At 30.6% G+C, this 17,436-nt stretch overlaps 1 protein-coding gene and 1 long non-coding RNA gene across 2 annotated transcripts; one reads left to right on the top strand and one right to left on the bottom strand.

The window, feature by feature from the left end:
* Nucleotides 1–203: 203 nt before the first annotated feature.
* LOC117905239 (protein MOTHER of FT and TFL1) lies at nucleotides 204–1,852 on the bottom strand. The gene is made up of 4 exons (XM_034818191.1): nucleotides 1,658–1,852; nucleotides 1,430–1,491; nucleotides 1,272–1,312; nucleotides 204–424 (listed from the first exon to the last, which is right to left on the bottom strand). The coding sequence occupies exons 1-4, from the start codon at nucleotides 1,850–1,852 to the stop codon at nucleotides 204–206; spliced, it is 519 nt and encodes a 172-aa protein (XP_034674082.1).
* A 5,195-nt stretch (nucleotides 1,853–7,047) lies between these two features.
* On the top strand, nucleotides 7,048–10,577 carry LOC117905015. The gene is made up of 3 exons (XR_004649645.1): nucleotides 7,048–7,362; nucleotides 8,066–8,328; nucleotides 10,420–10,577. It is a non-coding gene; the product is annotated as an uncharacterized LOC117905015 (long non-coding RNA).
* Nucleotides 10,578–17,436: the final 6,859 nt, after the last annotated feature.

The raw sequence follows: 17,436 nt of genomic DNA, 5'->3' as shown, positions 1-17,436 counted from the left end.
GAAACAAAATTAAGTTCAAGAAAGGATAGATGGACATAGACTAGTCATAACACCCCAACAACTACAGCCACGACTCCCAACACCAGGAGGCTACGCTATAAGAGCCTCTCCTTATTTCTCACTACTTTTACTGCACTCCCACTTCCAGCCTCACCCTTCACCCCTCACTCTGCTCACTCCTCGCCCCTCCCCCCCACACCCCTTCAGCGCCTCCTGTTTGCTGGCTCCTTCTGGGCGTTGAAGTAGACGGTAGCCACAGGCAGCCCCAGATCCAGCTGGTTGGCAAAGGCACGGGTGCTGAAGTGGGCCCTTGACCCAGGCTGCTCCACCAAGCCTAAAGGAGCCTTCTGCTGAAACAGCACCAGTATGTAGCGGTGAATGCCTACTGGTGGGCGTGGCCCTACATAAGGGAGAGCCTCTTTCCCTGCAAGAATAACAATCACTATCACGGCAATGAATGAATGAGTGAATGCAACGGAAAAAAGCATAAGATCTAATGTTCTATGTGCTCCATGCAAGCCTTAGAATGCATTTCTGGGCAGCTGGCCAAGTGTGTTATCACATGGACGCCACGTTGAGAGCAGAGAATTTGCCACTTGTAAGGAAAAATTAATGGTGAGATTTTGATGAGATGACCATTGCAAGTAACATGGACGTGTCACGTTGATGCTTGCCGCTATGTGGATCAACCACGTGTCATGTGGAGCCGTGCATGAAGAAGGAAAAGGAAATGTTACATGGAAAAAACGAGTACTGTTACATACACGTGGTGGGCGGAGGATTATGCTAGACACGTGTGTTATGCAACAAGCTAGGGGTTATTTTGGGTATTTGAAATTTTTTGGAGCAGGTTGATGCCTTGGAATCCATAGGATATCGACAGTTTTTTTGAAGGCAAATGGGCACATCATGTTGTGATGTAACCCTTGTGCGTTTCTGCAAAAGTGATGGGTAGCAAAAAAAGAAAAAAAAAAAGGCTGCTTTGGCAACAGAGTCGTTCCTGTCAGTGTAAAGCACAAATAAAGAACAAAAAAAAAAAAAAAAAAAAAATACAGAAAAATGCTTCAGCTGTTGCTTTGCTTTACAAAACTCCAGAAATAGCTTATTTTACAAAACTTTTTTCAGTAGCAAAATATTCACGTTATTAGTGGAAAAACAGGCATGGATCGTCCAGCCAGAAAGCTTAGCACGAACCAAGGTCCCGGCCCTTGAAAGTTTTTATTTGCATGCATGACTGAGAGGAATAACAAGAGTTGGGAGAGAGATTGTACCGCGGGTGGCATTGGTTCCTCCCGGAATATCTGCAACTATCCTGAAATTCAACACAAAAAGACACCAAGTAATTTAGCCAAAAAGAAGGAATATCAGATAGAGAAAACCCAAGGGGGAAAAAACAGGGAATTAAGGAGTCTGTGTAGAGGTCACTGACCAGTGTACCCACTCCCTCATGGAGGGCTCACTGGGGCTGGGTGCATCAGGGTCGGTCATCACCTGCACGAGCGATCGTAAAAATCTAGTAAGTCAACATCATGCATGGATAATCCATGTTCACAGAAGCACAAAAAAGGAAGAAAAAAGAATAAGATAATAATGGAGCTCACTTGAATTCAGTAAAGAGAGATCAAACAGAAAAGACACAGGGAGAAAGAGAGAGAACCAGGGTGTAAAATTCATCGGGATGGCCCGAAAGGGTCACTTTGGGAGGATTCACAGTTAGGGATGGCTTAACATCACAGCCATTAGTGACATGCTTAGCTCCGTAGTATACAGACATGTTGATGGTAGGGACGAACATGTCAACCACATCGCCAATCACGCGACCAACAACCAGAGGGTCTACCGAAGCAGCCATGAAGAGAGAAGAAGAAAAAAAGAGTGAAACAAACGAGACGGGATGGGCAGAAGAGAAAGAACTGTTGATGAGTGAAAGCCGAAGGAAGACATGGTTTATATAGGAAGAAGGCCAAAGTGGGAGCCATGATGAATGCGTGTAGCCTATGGGGCATGCAGAGGCCATCAAAAAGTAGGGTGCAGGCCCAGAGCACCACGTGTGGTGGGTAACCCAGATGCTAAACCACCATCCCGTTGTCTATTTATGACAGGTGGGTGAATGTCCGCCCTTGGTAATGCATACCAACCAACCAACAGCAAACCCAGGTGTACTTTTTTCACATTACACCATTTTTTCCACACATGATCAACACCCTCTGCGTCCAGACGAGGCTCTGTAGTGGAGCCCATAGGATGTTTTTGGTTGCTTTGTTGAGAATAAAGGTCATGCATGTGTACCTGATATTAATCGAAACCGTGGATGTGGTATAATTTAAGGATGGCCCGTCATGGTAAAATGACAATATTCATGAGTAATATTTTCCCCATATGACATTTTTAGATTTTTAGATATACCTGAAGTATGATCATGGTAGTAATAGAAGTTATTTTATGACACATTTGTTTATTTATAATTAAAAGATATGGTTTTTCCAAAATAACCTTCCTACAGAATTAAAAAAAATATATTTTAAAAAAACTAAAAGAAAAAAAAAAACATTGAATTTATGAAGTTGCTTAAAATTTAACAAGTAAAAATATCCTTAAAAAAGAAAAAATGCTTGAAGAAAATCATAACCTATGATTGTTTCCATGATTAACACATCCGATGTATTACAACTATGGTTTCTCCCATGGTTATCTATGACCACGAGGTTTTTTCCCCTTGGTTGTCGACAACCATAGTTTGTAGGTTGATAACCCGATCAAAAGTTGGACTGGGTTGGTTTTAGGGTAAAGCTTCTTTCAAATCATGTTTGGGATTTGGGTTAATGGTCCTTTAACTTGATCATGTTTGATTAGTTATTTGCATCCTTATGCACAATCATGAGTTTTTATGGTAATAAAGTTATCTAATAGTGATTTTTTTTATTTATTAATTTCACTTAATTCTCTAGTATTTAGGCTAAGTATACTTAATTATCATTAATTTTAAATTTTATTAAAGATTTTTATGATATTTTTATTTGTTAACTTCAACCAATATCTCTCATTTGCATTAAAGTAGGAAGCTATTTAAAGAAATATTAAGTTAATAATGATTAAATATATTTAACTCAAACATCATCATAGATAAGTAAATTAATATGTAAAAAAAAGCTTCAAAAAAAAAAAAAATTCAAAGAAGACCACAAAGCTAATAATGAATATTATTACATCACTACCATTGAATTTTCCCTCCGGTATTATTTTGTTGCAACAATCATTATGAATGTCCCATTAATAAAAATTTAGTATGAATAGAAACAAGAAGTATATGTAGCCATGAAGACAATTTTCGTGATGATGACATTATTGGTAATATATTTGGTAGATCGTGCAGTTCTAGTGAAAATAAAATTTGTTGGCACGTGTCATTGTAAATCTTTAGTTATGACATATTTTGATTAGGTTATGTTACAATTGCTTCATTATATATAAGACATAACGATTGCATATTTCCAATTATATTATTATAAATCTTTGACAATAATAATATATATTTGGTTGTATTATGTTATAGTAAAAAGTATTGATGGTATATTTTGTCATATTTATGTCATTATATATTCTTTTTATGTGTTTTTTAATAAACAAATTTTCTTTATTGAGTATTTATATTCCAATCAATTTTTTTTTTGTTGTATATAGCCATTTTTTTCCTACACAAAAAGTATCCATAAAATCATTTTTAATATTTTTTTTTAGTTAAATCATAATATTTTGTGCACACGTGCACATCCTAATAAATATTTTTTTAAAAATAAGTTACTATTTGTCTTTTCACCTTCCCAAACTTGTTTTGCAATTTCTTTTCTCCCTTTCATGGCTTGATTTGACCTTTCGAGTCACTTCAAATATGGTTAAAACTCATTTTCTTTGCTTACCATTGCTTGTTTTGACATTCTCTCTTGATTTTGCTTTGGTTCCCATGCTTTTGTCTTGGTTCTTCTCATCTTTTCAAAAGCCTCAAACCTCTCTTCCAAGCATAATTGAGCCCTCTTCCAATTTAATTGATGAGTGTGCTTAGTTAAACAAAATAAAAAAACAAAACAAAGTCCAAATCTATTTTCCTACAAAATAAAATCAAAAAAGGAAAATATTATTATTTAAACAAAATTAAAAACAAAACAAAAAAAAACATTAAATTTATGAAGTTCCTAACAAATTAATAAGTAAAAAAAACTAAAAAAAAAAACTTAAACAAAACCATAACTTATGGTTGTTTTGAAACTTCTATTACATGCAATTGTGGTTTCTCCCATGGTCATTCGTGGTCACAAAGTTTTATCCCCTAGATTGTTTACAACCATGGTTTGTGGGTTAATATATACCTTGATAAAAGGTTAGATTAGGTTGACTTTAGGGTTGAACCTTTTACAAGTTAGGATTTGGATTGGGATGATGATTTTTAACTTGACGATGTTCAACTAACTAGTTGTACCCTTATGCACAATCATGAGTTTTTATGGTAACAAATTTATCTAAAAAATAGTTAATTTCACTCACGTCTTTTTGTATTTTAGTTAAATATAATTAATCATCATTAATTTAAAAATTTGTCAAATACATCCCTCACCCTTTTTATTTGTTAATTTAACGCACGTCTAGTCTGACTTAAAGTAAGGAGATATTTGATAAAGTTTGAAACTAATGATGAGTAAGTATATTGAGTTCAAACTTTTGGAAAATGAGTAAAATTAACATGTAAAATAAAGTAAATAAATAAATAAAGACCATAAAGTTGAGAATGATTATGATTATATTATTATATACCATTGAATTTTTCCTATGTTGTTATTTTGTTGTAACAATCATTATGAATGTTCATTTAATAAAAATTTAATATGAATAGGAACTAAAAGTATAGGTGGTTGTGAAGACAATTATGGTGATGAGGATATTATTAGCAATGTATTTGGTAGATCGTGTAGTTTTAGTGATAATAAAATTTATTGGCACTTGTATCATGTTAAACCTTTATCAATGACAGGTTTTGATTAGGTTATGTTATTACAAAGCTTAATGACTATTTATTCTCTTTGCAATTGCATTAATAAATACAAAAGTTAATGACAACTTATTTTTTAATTTAATTATACTATTATAAATCTTTGATGATATATAATATTATTTGGTTGCATTATGTTATGATGAAACTTAGCAATGATATATTTTGTGACATTTATGTAATTGTATTCTTTTAAGAAATTAATGTATCCTCAAAAAGAAAAACAAATAAAAGGATTATACTTGAGATTTTTGTAAATTATAAGTAAAATGAAGACTTTCTAATTTACGAGCAACTTCTCCAAACCATTGTTAAAATCAAAGCAAAATATTGTAACTATTAATGGTGGAATACAATTTATAGAGTTGAAGAAAAATCATAAATTCAATTTAGAGAGTTAAATTTAGTGACAATTTTTAAAATGTTGATTAACTATGCACCGCCTTTACTCATCTATTAAATCATCAAATTTTGAAAATTTTCCACCTTAAATCTTTTTCTCGTTGAATTGTTTAGAAGTGGTGGATGTTTAATAAATTAGAACCTTTCTTTATAGCTCTACATTTTAGATATTTATCTCTAAACAATATTTGACATTTGGGAAGACTATGAATTATTGGCTATATGACAGGAAAATAACTTAAAATTTTAACCTTGTTAAAAACGTGAAAAACTAACAAAATTTAACAACACATCTTCTCTCCTTTGACTATTTAATTCAAACATAAATTAGCAAGATGAACCTAATAGTTATGATGTCAATGCAAGAATGTGGGAGGTCTAAAGGTTTCTACCTAGACATTTGGGATAGTTTAGGTACCTATCATCAACACACCAATAAATAAAAAAGGAAAGTCAAAGATGAAAAAAATAAAAGTAATGATGAATAGATGGGAACCGATAGGAAAAAGGAATCATTTAAAAATTAATAATACATTTTTTCTCTCCTTTGACTTTTTAATTCAAACACAAATTAACAAAGTGAACCTAATAGTTATGATGTTAATGCAAGAATGTGTGAGGGTCTAAAGGTTTTTTTCCTAGACATTTGATGATAGTCTTAATACCTATCATTGACACACTAATCAACTTCCCAAACTTTACATAAAAAGGGAGGGTCAAAGATGAAAAATGAAAGTAATGATGAATAAATTGGAACACATAAAATCATTTTAAAATACAAAAAATTATTATATCTTAATTTTTTGTCTTTGAGTTGTTGGATATTAGAAACCTTAATCCTTAAAATTATAGAAATATATCTTAACATACATAGTAAAAGTTCCAATACAAAATAAAACTCATTTATCATATATTAGAAGTACCACTAAAAGCCTAATTAATGTCCTTGAAATTGTATAAGTATGATACACTTTTTAAATATTTTATAGTATTTCAAAATTAATATAGCTAAGTTTGAACATGTTAGGAATTTTAGGCTAATCCAACCTATGGTAATCACCCTAAAGGGGGGGTAAATAGGGTGATGGTCTCTTTTTAAAAAATTAGACTAAGTGAATGTAAGAGATAATTATATGCAAGTATATATAATAAACAATATAAAAACAATTGCATATAAATTAAAAGAGTAGGGAAGAGAGAATGCAAACACAAGATTTATAGTGGTTCGGCGCAACCCGGCCTACATCCACTCTCCTTTAGCTTCAATCCCAAGCTTGAGGTTCCACTAATTCAAGGCTTCCAAACCAAGCCTTCAAGCAATATAATTGGATTATGCACTACTACAAAAAACTAATATAACGACGCTTCATTCCTTGGCGCTTCTTAAAAGTGTCAAAATTTAAGAAAAAAATGGGTTAATGTTGGCACTCTAGGGATCTACATCAATGATGACGTTTTTTTATATTACAATGACGCTTCTTTTCCTTGGCGCTTTTTATGAGTGTCATTGTAGGGGTTTTTGTTATTTTGAAATACCTTGATGCTTTAAAGAAGGGTCATTTTATCTCCACCTATATAAACCTCTTTTTTATTCTCACAAATAAAATCCTCAAACCCTGGTAAACATTCTCACACCTCGACAAGCACAAAGACATGGAGTCCATACCCACATCCCCAACCCACAGCAACTGTCAACGCCACCTGAGGTGTCACCACTCTTGATGTCTTCTCCCTCTCCACCCTCCGTGTTGTCCTCTCCTCCCTCTAGTCCTTTGTTTGTGGTTTCTACCCACAGATTGTAGATGAAATCATGAGATCTGGCAAGTTCTGATCTTGACAAGTTCAATCTCACTATGAACGAGCAATTGCAATGAGAAATCTTGAGCCTCTACAACGACAATGGCCTCCAACTTTCTGAGGTTTTTCTGTTTTAGTTTTTCAGATCTAGAGAAAAAAAATAGTTTTTTTTTTTTTTTTTTTTAATCAAGAGAAAATGAAATAGTTTTTGTTTTTATTTAGTTTTTCTGATACGGATGTAATGGAATTGTTTGTTTTGTTTGGTTTTTTTATAGGAGAAAATGATATATATATATATTAAAAAAAAAATTCTCTGATCTGGAGAAAATGAAATAGATTTTTTTTTTTCGTTTTCCTAATCCAGAGAAAATGAAATTTATTTTTTTTTCTTTTTAGTTTTTCTGATCGGAAAAAAAAAAATATGAAATAAGGTTTTTAGTTTTCCTAATCTGGAGAAAATGAAATAGTTTTTGCACAGTTTTTGTTTTTTTAGTTTTTTTTATATGGAGAAAATGAAATAGTTTTTTTTTTTCTTTCTGATTTTGAGAAAACAAAATAATTTCACGTTTTTCTTAACAAATTAAAACAATTATTACCGGCGAAAAAACTCATTTTTTCACATTTTTCTTCGATTTGTTCATTTTAGACATTTATGAGTACTCTATCCCTTATCTCAAGAAAACAAAATTTGATTGGAATCTTTGTTGCATACTGATCTTATTTTTAATTACATTAAAAATTCTGTTAAATGAGAAATTATATGTTTTTGAACAGAGCATTATTAAGAGAAGATATTTAAAGTGATCTAACAATGTGCATTGACAGGTAGTGGAGAAATGAGGTGCTCTATTCCTACATTAGAGATAAGAGATTCAGTGCTTTGTCCTAACTTCTAAGTCCCCATCAAGCCACTTGGATGGCATGCATCTCTCTTAATTTATTTATTATTATTATTATTATTATTTCTTGTTTGTTTTATTTAAATGGGAAGGATTTATTTTTTAATGGTTTTTGTTGGTTTACAAGCATCAAATGGAGCGTTTTGGCCCAAAATGAGACTTGATCTTCTGGACATCATCTTAGCAAAGGTACAATCCTATTCCTTTACTTGAATTTATATATTTATTATTTTTATAAGTTTTCATTTATTGAAAATTGTGTGCCTAAAAAAATTGTATGCCAATATGAAAATTAGTGGATTGTGTTATCTTCTAGTTGAGTGATATGATGTTGGGGATTAAATGAATTTTTTATTCTCTTTTACATGTGGGTTATGGTGCAGAATCTCTCGCACACGAGTAGCCTTGTTATTCCTCTTTTTATTTCATTTATAAGAGTATGGAGAATTTTGATGTTGCGGGTTGTGTAATTCAATTGTGATGTCTCTACGTATTTTTCAACATTAGATTTTTTATGTTGGTACTTAACATTTTTATTAGCAAAACTGGATGTTGATGTACCTTTTACCTCCCTTGAAACACATTTAGATCTCAATCTATTCTCTCTTTGTAATGTTTTAGGTAAGGTTGTTAATAATTTAGGTTAGAGAATTGGATAAATTTCTTCACTATAAAAATAACATAGAAGTGATGGATTTGAGGCAATCCATTAATATTATTAACTAATTTTAAAACTCACAGTAGTTCTATTTAAAATTTCACAATAGTTACACTTGAGAAATCTTGACTATTTATAACCATGATATTTTGTTCTAACTCATTTTCTCTTATTGGTTTTAGGAGGTTCAATAATAATAGTCTCTCTAGTCCATGAATTATGTCATATTTCGAAAAATTATATTCTACAAGTTTTTATTTGTAATTTAGTAAAATATATTAGAAGGAATGCATGGGTTTTATCATATACATCATATACATTAACACTTTTTAATTTCTTCCTCTATTAGTATTTTATAAATTTACTATACATAATGTTAATACTATTTTAAATAATTTTTAAAAATCATTTTATTTTTTTAATGTAATTTGTTAGGAATTTTATTTTATTTTTATATAAAATATATTATTATTTTCCATTTTAAAATTAGAAAACAAAAAGTGTAGCAAAAATGTAGAGCAAAAGATTAAAAAATAGTCATAATAAACTTAAACCATTTATTGTTTTACTGTTTGCTTTTTTGTTTTTTAGTTTTTTTTTTTTTTTTTTTGTGATTGTCAAATATAGGAAAAAATAAAAGATATATATGCATACGCATTTATTTAGGGAATGAAAACCATGTCCTCCCATATATATATATATATATATATATATATATATATATATCTCATTATAAATTGGATAATTGAATACGGAAGATTCTAAAAATTTATATGATATATTGGGAAAATAATCTCATTATAGATTGCTATAAATATAAGGATTCTTCTTGTTATGCTCCACAAGATGCTTGGATATTGATTGAAAAAAAGTTTAAAGAATCAATTCTTTATGTCTTTTCCATTATTCTACGTACTTTCATGATTTTAAAAAATAGAAATATATTCTTGAATGGGCTTTCTCTCTCTCCATTTCTATATTATTAAATACTTTCTTTTTCTCTTTTCTTTTCCTTTTCATTTTAATTTATTCTTTTTTTTTTTGGATCTTATTATTTAAAAGCTTTTGATCATATACTTGGTTTGGGATTAACTATTGACAATAAATTTCTAATGGTTCCCTTGCATTTTGTTGCAATTTAATAATAATATGGACCATATAATTATTAAAAATATATGAGTGCTAATAATGTGCTAATTTAATGGGAATCATTTCTAAAATATTTTTATCATGATATTTGTCTTTTATATTGCTTAAACTTCAAAGGGTGCATGTGATTTGTATATGCGCATAGGTTTTAGTTTATTCAAGCTTAGACTTTTTTTTTTCCTTTCAAAATGCATGTAATATATTATTTGAACATTACAATGATTTCTTTTATATGTTTTTTTTTTTTTATAACTATTATTCTATTTTTTTTAGAATTAGATTGCTCTTTTACATGTTAGTTGTGGACTGGTAACTAGAAGGCAATAATTTAGCTAATAGAAAGCCCTTTGATTTAGTAAGTTTAATTGGTGAGGAATTTTCTTTCTCTATTATGAGTTCCTACAATATTATTTCATTGTTATTTGGTTGTGTTTTTTTAGAAATAATGTTTTTTGTTTCCTCTCTGTTTGCAGGTTACAAATAAAAAAAATCAATGCTCTTCAAGTTCCCAAAAGAAGAGAAATTGTTTAGTTGAGCTAATGATTTCTTGACTAAATTCATTATGAAGTTGAACTAAGTTTATTGTAGATTATATTCATTTTACCAATTTTTGCACTAGTGTTTGTTTTTATATTGAAGAATTGTCAATTCTGTTTTGAGATAATTATCAATTTTGTATGAAATTGTTATGTATAAGCCCTTTCATTAATTATTGGGACTAAGTTGTTGTATATTTATTATTGCAAAATTTAATTAATAAAGTTTGATTCAATTTTATGGTTTATGATTATTTTTTATTATTTAATTGTAGGATATCCATTATTTTAATAGCAAAATATTTTTTTAATAAAAAATATTCAAAGATGACACTTTTAAAACTGTCATTGATAAAATTTATCAAAGATGACGCTTGTATAAGTGTCAATGTTGACAATTTTCTAAAGCTTATTTCAATATAAAATGCTCAAAGATGACATTTCCATAAATGTCATTGTTAACGTAAGTCAAAGATGGCGCTTCTTTAAGCGTCATTGAAGGCATAAATCAATTATGGCGCTTTTTAAAAGCGTCATTATTGATTGAAACCTATAATGACAGGCTAGGAGATGACGCTTTAAGAAAGCGTCATCTTTTACCTTTCTTGACGCTTAAAAAGCGTCATAATTTCTAGTTTTTCTTGTAGTGATGGTTCCAATCCACCCTCTTGGACTTTTGGCTCCAAGCACCCTTTACACTTCTCAAGAGATACCACACTCTTGGAAAACTTTCTCTCAAAGATTTACAATTACAAAATCTCACAAAATCCTAGTACAAAAGCTTTAAGCTCAAATGATACAAGAAACTAGGATTGAATGGTGCACTAATGATATGCAAGTTTTGGAACAATGGTGCACTCAAAAACACTCTTCCAAGGCTCAAATATATTCAAGAAAGGTTTAGGAAGGTTAAGCTCTTGAAACAATGAAGATTGAAGCCTTTTTATAGAAGAAAAAAGCCAAACTAGCCGTTTGGGGTTCGACCGGTCGAGCTGGGGGTCGACCGGTTGACTAGCCGTTAGCATTTAATGCTTGGCAGGTGACCGTTGGGCCTCAACCGGACCTCGACCGGACCTCAACCGGACCTCGACCGGACGAGGTTCAACCTTGACCGGTTGAACAACCGTTCTGGAAGAAAGAGAAAATTTTTGCATTTTCAAACGGTCGACCGGTTACTGTTCATACCCCTCAACCGGTTGAGCTGAGGGTCAACCGGTTACTGTTCATAACCTCAACCAGTTGAGCTGTGGGTCAACCGGTTACTGTTCATCCGGTTCAACCGATTGAGCCATTTTTGGCTCAACACCCAACTTTTTCAATTTAAAACCTTTAAAACAAGTTTGAAAAATATTTGACACAAGGTTTTAATTGAAAACATGAAATCATCCAATTTTAAAAGGATTTAAAATGAATTAATTCTTGGATGATTTTGGTGCATAAGTAAAAAATGTAATGCATGAAAAAACCTAGTGCACCAACAACCTTACAAGGAGATCTTATGAAGCTTGGGTCTTGAAAAGCACTTCTCTTTGAGGTGGTCTTCTTCTTCATGATTTCTCTTTGGCTTGATATGTCTTTGTAATTGCCACTTTGGAAATCATATTGCCTAATCACACTTAAAATATAATCATTAGTTCTCAACCTTGTTTTGTTATCATCAAAATCAAGATTAACCAAACCTTGGTTTCACAGAACATATATACAAAATTTTCAAGTTTGTTAAGGCCACAAGTTGTTGTAGAATTTCTGTATTATTTATTTTTGTAGTTTCATAAAAGAGTTAACAATCAATAATGTTCCTAATTATTGTACATTAATGCAAATCAAATCAATAATCACAATTTGTTTTCTATAATTTGGGGTAGGAGCACAATTTTTTCTTATATATAGTATTCATAAAGTCATTATTAATAGTGTGCATATGATTTTTAAAAGGCATAATTTTTTCTTCTACACATGCATCTTTTTGCTACTAAGTTCTAAATCACACTATGAATTCATGTGATGAATTCAAAATTGCCTTGGTTGAAGTTCAAAATAGTAAAATTATATCGAATTCGGTTATTATATTGGACTTCCAATATATATATATATATATATATATATATATATATGTTGAGCAAACTTACTTTTTAATTTTGAATTGAACTTTAGTAATTGTCTTTTTATCTCCCTAAACTTGTTTTGCATCTTTTCTCCCTTTCATAACTTGATTCAACCTCTCAAGTTGCTTTAAACATGGTTGAATCTCCTTTTCTTTGCTCATCATATATAGCTTGTTTTGTTTTTCTCCCTTGATTTTGGCCGTTCTTATGTTGTTTTGGTTCTTTAATTTTCATTGTCCACATGCCTCAAGCCTCTCTTCCAAGCATGATTAAGCTCTTACACATTGATTGGTGAGTGTGTTTAATTTGCATTTTTGTTACTCTTCTATCCCACCTTTTAAGTCAAGATAAATGTTAGATCAATAAGTAAAGTACTAACATGAATTGAAGAAAATTTTGATGATTTGTTCCTGTGATTGAGGATAAATAATTTCAAATGTATCTTTAGGGCACATATTTAGGCACCAATCAAATATTAAAACTTATATTTTACCAAAACAATCATTACATTATTCATTTAAAAATTATTATCGGTCTATTTGATACATTTTATAGAATTGATATTCATTCTAAAATAAACTTATATTTAATTTTTGGATGCACAATAAGTGCACACATGATTGCTTCACAAGGTTTCAAAGAAAAATAATCAACAAATTGGTTATATTATTTGCACGCTCAAAGAAACTATTCTTACCTAAAAGATTCTTGCTTGTGTAAGGGATTTGTGCTAGCATGTTTTATAATCATGGTTGTTCCAAATAACTTCTTGTTAGTCTTCCTCAAATCCTAATTCCCTTCCCTAAATAATAAATTAAAAAAGAAAAAGATTATTTATGCAAAAATTATGAGAAAAAACTTTAAATTTATCAAATTTCTAAGGAAAGAAATTAAAAATATTATAAAAAACCATGAGCTGATGGTTGTTTCCACGGTGACCTTTTGCCATTAGGCCACAAATTTGGCTTAGCCTTAAAGTCAATTTAGCTTTTCAATTATTCTTATAAATTGTTTGGGAATCAATAGATGTTATGTACTTCAAATAACACTTATATATTTTTAAATTTAGTTCTAAATAAAGAAGAAATTTTCACTTCATGGAAATAGAATAAAAATATCAGTTTCCCTACATAGCAGTTTTTTTTTCTTATTTTAATTACCATTATTTTATTAAAAGTAAAAGGCATGTAGTTACATTCATCATTGACACCTACACGAATTACCAATTGTTAGTCATGTCGGCCAAGGAAGGCTTGGGACCACTTGTTATTTTTATTTTTTAACCTTGAAGACAAGTTTTGATCCAATATGATATATTTTATGAGAAAAAAAAAAAAAAAAAAACCCCAAAGTGGATTCCTAGAAAAAAAAAATAAATTAGTGTTTTTCAACCAACATCCACTTGTGATTTCCATCATTATTACAATTGAATTAGTCTGTCACCCTATCAAATAAAAGATGTCACCATCAAACAACTTATCCTACTTTGTGTGCTCCGCCCAATAACTAAGAAAAAAATTGGTCTGTGCTTAAATTTTAGTGATGAAGTTGAATGTTTACATTAACTATACTTTTAAATTTAAGTTCAAAACCATAATCATTAATTATGATTTTGATTTAAAATAAAAATAATAGTTACTCATAAGTATAGTTAGGGATTATGATTTTGATCAGCTATTTAAAATTCAAACTTAGAACTTAAAATATATTTTTTATTATTTTATTTAAAAATATTTTAGTTTATTTTTGTTAAAAAACTTGGCATTATTGATTTATTATATTAATTATTTATTTGCTTTTATACTATAATATAAGTGGTATATAATATTCAATACATGTAAGTTCAATTTAAGTTTAAAATTTATAGTATTTAATGTGGCATACATGGATTTCCTTTAGATGAAACTATTGAATTTGCAGAGTTTGAATATCGAAGGAGAGGATTATTGCTTCATGTCTTATATTCAATGTTTTTGCAATTTTTACATACATGTTGCAATAGATAAAAAGATAGAAGAAGGAAAGGATATGGATTTATGAGTTGAAGAATCATATCCATGATTTTAGGAGAATGGTAGACTATCCTAACCGGAATGAGATCATTGAGGATATTCAAACATGTTAGATAGTTACAACAATCTTACGTCGATATGCTCCTTGATATGTTGGTTTTCACTTTCCCTTCCCTCAAGGGTGGCAATGAGATATAATGAATACCAAACTTGTGTTGAAAGTCAATAAACAAGTGGCATGGTAAAGTTTTATTGAGAATATTCATAATTTGTGTAGAGGTAGGAAGGTAACGGAGAGCATGGAACATAGAATTATGGGATAGGTGAATTGCACTTTTATTTCCACAAATGAGAAGGTAACATTTAAGATGAATACTAATGTCATGGAGTAAATATTAGGGCCACATGCCATCAATGACAGTAGTGGCAAGGCATATGGTACTTAGCTTTTGCAGTGGAATGTGATACAATGGATTACTTCTTGGAGGCCCAATTGATGAAACTTGAGCCAAAGAAGATGCAAAATCTAGAGATGCCCCATCGACTTAAGGGATAAGTTGTCTGATCTACATCATAAAAGGCACCGAGGGTAAGTGAACTTTGTGATAAATATCTCAAACCATGATTGAGAGTTCCCTTGATGTAATGGAGAATGTGTTTGACTACTCAAAGATCCTTTATTATTAGATTTTGAAAGTGTTAACAGGCTAAGTTCATGACATAGGTGAGACCGAGCTGAGTGAAAGTACGATATTAAAAGGACCCATAGAGTTGCCTGTAGATGATAGTCTTAGTAGGATGAATGGTTATCATCTAGGTGAGCATTGGGTTTGTAGGCACTAAGAGAATTTGATTTGGTTGCATCAAGCATGTGTGTTTTGGCTAAGAGGACATGCACATGTTTGGTTTGAGTGAGAAGTCTTTAGGAAAAATACTTGACCTTAATGCCTAAAAAACAATAGAGGTTGCCTAAGTCTTCTAAGGAGAACTCATTATTGAGTCAAGTGATGAGATGAGAAATTAAGGAGAGGTCATTGCTAGTGAGGACTAGATCATCAACATAAACAAGTAAAATGATAAGATGAATAGAAATGTGGGAAATGAACAAGAAGTTGTCAACTTGGGTGCATTTAAAGCCAAAAGAAAGGAGATTAGAGGAAAGTTTAGAAAACTACGAGGAGGATGAAAACCAACATATCAAGGAGCAAATTAAGCACTAATTGATGCAAGATCATTGCAACTAGCTAGCATGTTTGAATATCCTCAATGTCAATTGGGTGAGTTTTTGTGGAAGGAATATTTGGTGGCTGATGATGTAAAGGATCTCCAAGCTAGAAAGACTATATATGTCCCTACTTGATGTTCCTAAAAACCGTTTATCAAGGTTTGGAAAAGTTGCAGTTGAAAGATTATAAGAGAAAGAGAGAAAGAGAAATTCATTTGTGATAAAAGAAAAACATACCTCATTGAAAACCACATGTTAAGAAATGTAAATCTGATTTGATATGAGATCAAAACATTTATAACCTTTATGTAAATGACTATATCCTAAGAAACCACAAGGTAGGTATATATATATATATATATATATATATATATTTGAAAATATGTGCATGTTAGGAGTTTTTATATATGGAAAGCAAAGGGAGCCAAAGATGCATAAATTGGAATAATTAGGATGTTGATTAAATAATTTAAAGTATAAAGATTTTTTACCAATAGAAGAGAGAGGTAATTTGTTAATAAGGTAAGTAGCCGTTAGGAATGCATTTACCCAAAATTTGAGAGAAACATTAGTATGAAGAAAAAAAAGTTAGACCTATCTTGATAATATGTCAATGTCTTCTTTTAGCCAATTCATTTAGTTCATGGGTGCAAGGATATCATACTTATTGTTTCATCCCACATTGAAGCAAATGGTTTGTAAAATTGTTTGAAGTAAACTCACCTCTTCCATCACATTGGAAGGTTTTGATTTTTCTATGGTCAAACTATTTTTCAACAAATACTTGAAACTTTAGAAAACGATATAAAAATCACATTTATGCCTTAAAGGATACAACCATGTATATTGAGTAAAATCATCAATAAAAATTACATAGTAGTGAAACTTTTGTATGGAAGGAAAAAGTGTCAAGCCCCATAAATCACTATGAATTTTTTCAAGAAGAAAATCTATAGTTGTTTTTTTTTATTATAAAATGAATTCCAAGTTGACAACTAGTACAATTTTTACTAGTACAATGTTTTCCAAGTTTACAACATTTATAACTTTCTTATCTTCTAAACTTTTTAAGCAGACATAATTAGGATGCCCTAGACTAGCATGCCAAATTTTTGAAATTGCTCATCGTGCTTCAATAATATTAAAAACTTCAATTTGTCTATCGTTAAAGGCAAAAAGTTTCCCTTACTTATGGTGTTGCGCTATTCTATGTTGTTTGGAGTCTTTGATAACAAAATAGGAAGATTTAAATTCAAATGAATAGCATTGTCATCGATAAGTTGACTATCAAATAGTAATTTATTTATTTTTTAATCTTAGGAACAACTATGATATTCTTTAGAACTAGTTTACCATGAGGATATTAAGAGAGGCATTACTAGTTCGAGTAATTGGTAAAGTTTGTCCGTTTTCAACAAAAATGTGATCAATGTCAAAATAAGGTCTTAGAGTTTTTAATTTACCTCCTTAGTTTGTCGTGTGAGTCATTGCTCCCAAGTTAACATAAAACCTTGAATCATCATTACCAATTAGGTTCATTGCTGCTAGTGCTTCATGTGTATTTTCTTCCTCAATGGTATGATCATATCTATAGAGCATGTTATAGACGTGT

This window comes from Vitis riparia, chromosome 17 (genome assembly GCF_004353265.1).
Source record: "Vitis riparia cultivar Riparia Gloire de Montpellier isolate 1030 chromosome 17, EGFV_Vit.rip_1.0, whole genome shotgun sequence".
Classification (NCBI taxonomy): Eukaryota; Viridiplantae; Streptophyta; class Magnoliopsida; order Vitales; family Vitaceae; genus Vitis; species Vitis riparia.
This window is presented reverse-complemented; position numbering and strand designations above follow the sequence as displayed.

Excerpts from the sequence above, each read along its gene's own strand:
- LOC117905239 (XM_034818191.1), bottom strand. The coding sequence starts at position 1,852 with ATGGCTGCTTCGGTAGACCCTCTGGTTGTTGGTCGCGTGATTGGCGAT. Across the intron at positions 1,313-1,429 it reads ATGAGGGAGTGGGTACACTG|GATAGTTGCAGATATTCCGG; the intron begins GTCAGTGACCTC and ends GTTGAATTTCAG. Across the intron at positions 425-1,271 it reads AGGAACCAATGCCACCCGCG|GGAAAGAGGCTCTCCCTTAT; the intron begins GTACAATCTCTC and ends TTATTCTTGCAG.